Here is a 3,141-nt window from a genome sequence, read left to right as displayed (position 1 = left end):
TCATTGTACCAAAAAGAAATGGTCGATGTTCAATTACTTCAAGAGGTAGCATATGATCAAGAACCAATGATACTGAAGTCCAAGGTGCATTGAAGGAATTGGCAAAGAACAAGGCACCCCAAATTGATGGATTACAAATCAAAATCTTTCAACAAAATGATGCAGCACTGGAGACCCTCACCCATATATTCCCAGAAATTTGGAAGATAACTACCTGACTAACTGACTGGAAGAGATCCATATTTATGTCCACTTCAAAGAGAATTGACCCACCAGAATGTGGAAACCATCGGACAATATCATTAATATCACATTACAATTAAAATTTTGCTAAAGATAATACAAAAACTGCTGCAACCATATATTGACAGCAAACTTTCAGAGGTTCAAGTTGGATTCAGGAGATGATGTAGAATGAGGGATATAATTGCTGACATCAGAAGAATCTTGGCTAAAAGCAGAGAATACCAAAAACATGTTTACCTGTGTTGTATTGATTATGCAAAGACTTTTGATTGTGTAGATCATGACAACCAACGGAAAACATTGCAGAGAATGAGTATTCTGCAACAGTTCATTGTGCACGAAGAATCTGTCCATAGACCAAGATGCAGTTGCTCAAACAAAATAAGAGAAGGACATAATGTTTTGTAAAATGGAGGGTCGGATAAAAAATGGAAGACCCCCAACATGATGGATTGACACAGTGGCAGCAGCGATGGGCTCAAATGTAGCAATGAGTGTAAGGTTGGCATGGGATCAGGCAGTGTTTCCTTCTGTTGTGCATAGGGTCGCTATGAGTTGGTACCTACTCGACAATACCTAATAACAACAGCAAGAAGAGTCTCAGAAAACAGATTTGGTGATCTGCTGAGAAAACCTCTGCAGCTCTTCTGCTGTATACACACGGGACCCCATGAGTCAGAATTGAAGACAGAGTCTAAACAATGACCACAAGATTTCAGTCATGTATGACCTGTACATGTATAACACATTGCTTACCATGAGAAACATTATCGATAGGATTACCAAACAAATACACAAGAGTGAATTTGATCATGGTTGACATTGTCATAGTTTTTCCTTTCTTATTTTACCAGACATTAGAAAAAAAATGTCTTTTTTTAAAGCTATGTCTATATGCGCTATGAATCAGAACCGACTCCACGGCCCATAACAACAACAACATATGCGTTTTAAATTGGTTTCTAAAGTGTTGTAAAAGCTAGAATAGAGAACTCAGCGATGGGACTAGAATTTTCACACTGGATCTTGTTACCCTCTAACCACTTTGTTTTCTTAGTATTTCTCAAAAATAGTTAATGATGTAGTTAAGGGCACATGGTTTCTTTTTGGAAAGTATTGCATCTTATATGAGTCCTCAGGAAAATGCTTATGATCTCTAATGTGATGTTACTTATTTTTTTTCATATGAAGGCAGGCTGGAATTGAAGTAAAAGACTTTGGAAAGAGTTGGAGAAGTGGAATTGCTTTCCATTCTGTTATCCATGCTATTCGCCCAGAACTAGTAGACTTGGAGAAAGCGAAAGGAAGATCAAATAGGGAAAACCTGGAGGAAGCTTTCACCATCGCTGAAACGGAACTGGGGATCCCAAGACTACTAGATCCTGAAGGTACGTTGAATGATGGCTCTGGGAAACCTCATCACAGTAGGTCTGTGTGTTGGAAACCCAGAGATGAGATGACTCCCAAGTCTAATAGAGGTCCAAAAAAAAAGCAGGAAGAAATAGTATCTCACTGTGTTGATATTCTTTTGGATAAATTTTTGCTGCCATATTTGAGAGCAACATGCTCTTCTCTTTTGGTTTTCTAATGCCAGATCTTTGCACATTTCATTGTAATATTTGATTTTTGTCTTCTTGAGATGCCCTTTGAAATTTTCTGTTCAGCTCTTTTGCCTCCTCATTTCTTCCATTTGCTTTAGCAACTTACTTTGGTTTTGGTGTCCCTAAACAGGTGTACTATACTTTTTGTTTACATTTTAAGGGAAGTGTGGTGTTTTTAGGGGTTTATGTATGTGTGGCGGAGGGGGCGGTGTTTGTCATAGTATAAAACTATCTCTGTATTCAAAACTCCAATCTCAAAGAAATTAAAGATAAAAAATTAAGAAATTACTCTTTTTAAATGCCACTCTTTAGAATCCTAGAAATGTTGGTGATTACAAGCTCCCACAGAGCTCTGGTAGTGTAGTGATTACGAATCGGGCTGCTAATCTCAAGGTCAGTAGTTCGAAGCTACCAGCTATGGGAGAAAGATGAGGCTTTCTGCTCCTGTAAAGATTTACAGCCTTGGAAACCCTATACTGGGTCGCTATGAGTCAGAACCGACTCCACGGCACACAACAACTACAAGGTCTGTGATTCAAATTCACCAGCCGCTCCTCAGAATCCCTATACTGGGTCGCTATGAGTTGGGACTGACTCTAAAGCACTTAATAACAGCAGTACCCAGTGGTCTGTTGTCTGTCAGGCTAGGGGCATACATAACTGACTAATAGTTTGAATCCCAATGGTTGACACCGTTATGAATGTTGTTTTTGGTAAGGCTGTGCACACAGAGCCATTCTGGAAATGGCATGAACTCTTTCAAGTCTTCAAAAGATACTTTCAATGACTTTAACAAACTTGCACTGTAAGATATATCACTGGATTGCTAATTGTGAGTTCCACAAGGTCGGCAGTTCAAACCTATCAGCTGTTCCTTGGAAACCCTATATTGGTTCACATCAAATCCTGGTGTGGCATTCTAGGATAAGCGCTGGTTCACAAGGTGGGTTTGAATCGCAAGGTCCATGGTTTAAATTGACCAACCACTCCTCAGAAGGCCCATAGGGTCCCTGTGAGTCTGAACTGACTCTATGACACATAACAACAAGGATGAGTCAGAACCGACTAACAACAACAATGATAAACTTCATAAATTGTTAATGATATTGAAATAATAAAGTCAAAGTGGATTGTCCAGATGTCACAATGATTTTATATTTGGATGGGCAATTATGGAAATGTTTATTGAAGAACATTCAAATGTAGGTACAGTGAAAGCTTAGTATCTACAGGACAGGTACTCAGATTAAACCCTCCTGATTGATTGATTGTGAAGTGCCGTCGAGTCGATTCC

General features: G+C 39.0%; 1 protein-coding gene across 1 annotated transcript in view; it reads left to right on the top strand.

Moving 5' to 3' along the window:
• SYNE1 (spectrin repeat containing, nuclear envelope 1) overlaps window positions 1-3,141 on the top strand; it is a 554,350-nt gene that overhangs the window by 67,641 nt on the left and 483,568 nt on the right. The window contains exon 6 of the mRNA XM_006874353.1: window positions 1,438-1,634. Coding sequence (XP_006874415.1) covers window positions 1,438-1,634 — 197 coding nt within the window. The remainder of the gene's footprint in view (window positions 1-1,437; window positions 1,635-3,141) is intronic.

The sequence above is a fragment of the Chrysochloris asiatica genome, unplaced genomic scaffold (genome assembly GCF_000296735.1).
Source record: "Chrysochloris asiatica unplaced genomic scaffold, ChrAsi1.0 scaffold00271, whole genome shotgun sequence".
Classification (NCBI taxonomy): Eukaryota; Metazoa; Chordata; class Mammalia; order Afrosoricida; family Chrysochloridae; genus Chrysochloris; species Chrysochloris asiatica.
The sequence above is the reverse complement of the archived record's forward strand: the minus strand, read 5'-3'. Positions and strand labels throughout refer to the sequence as shown.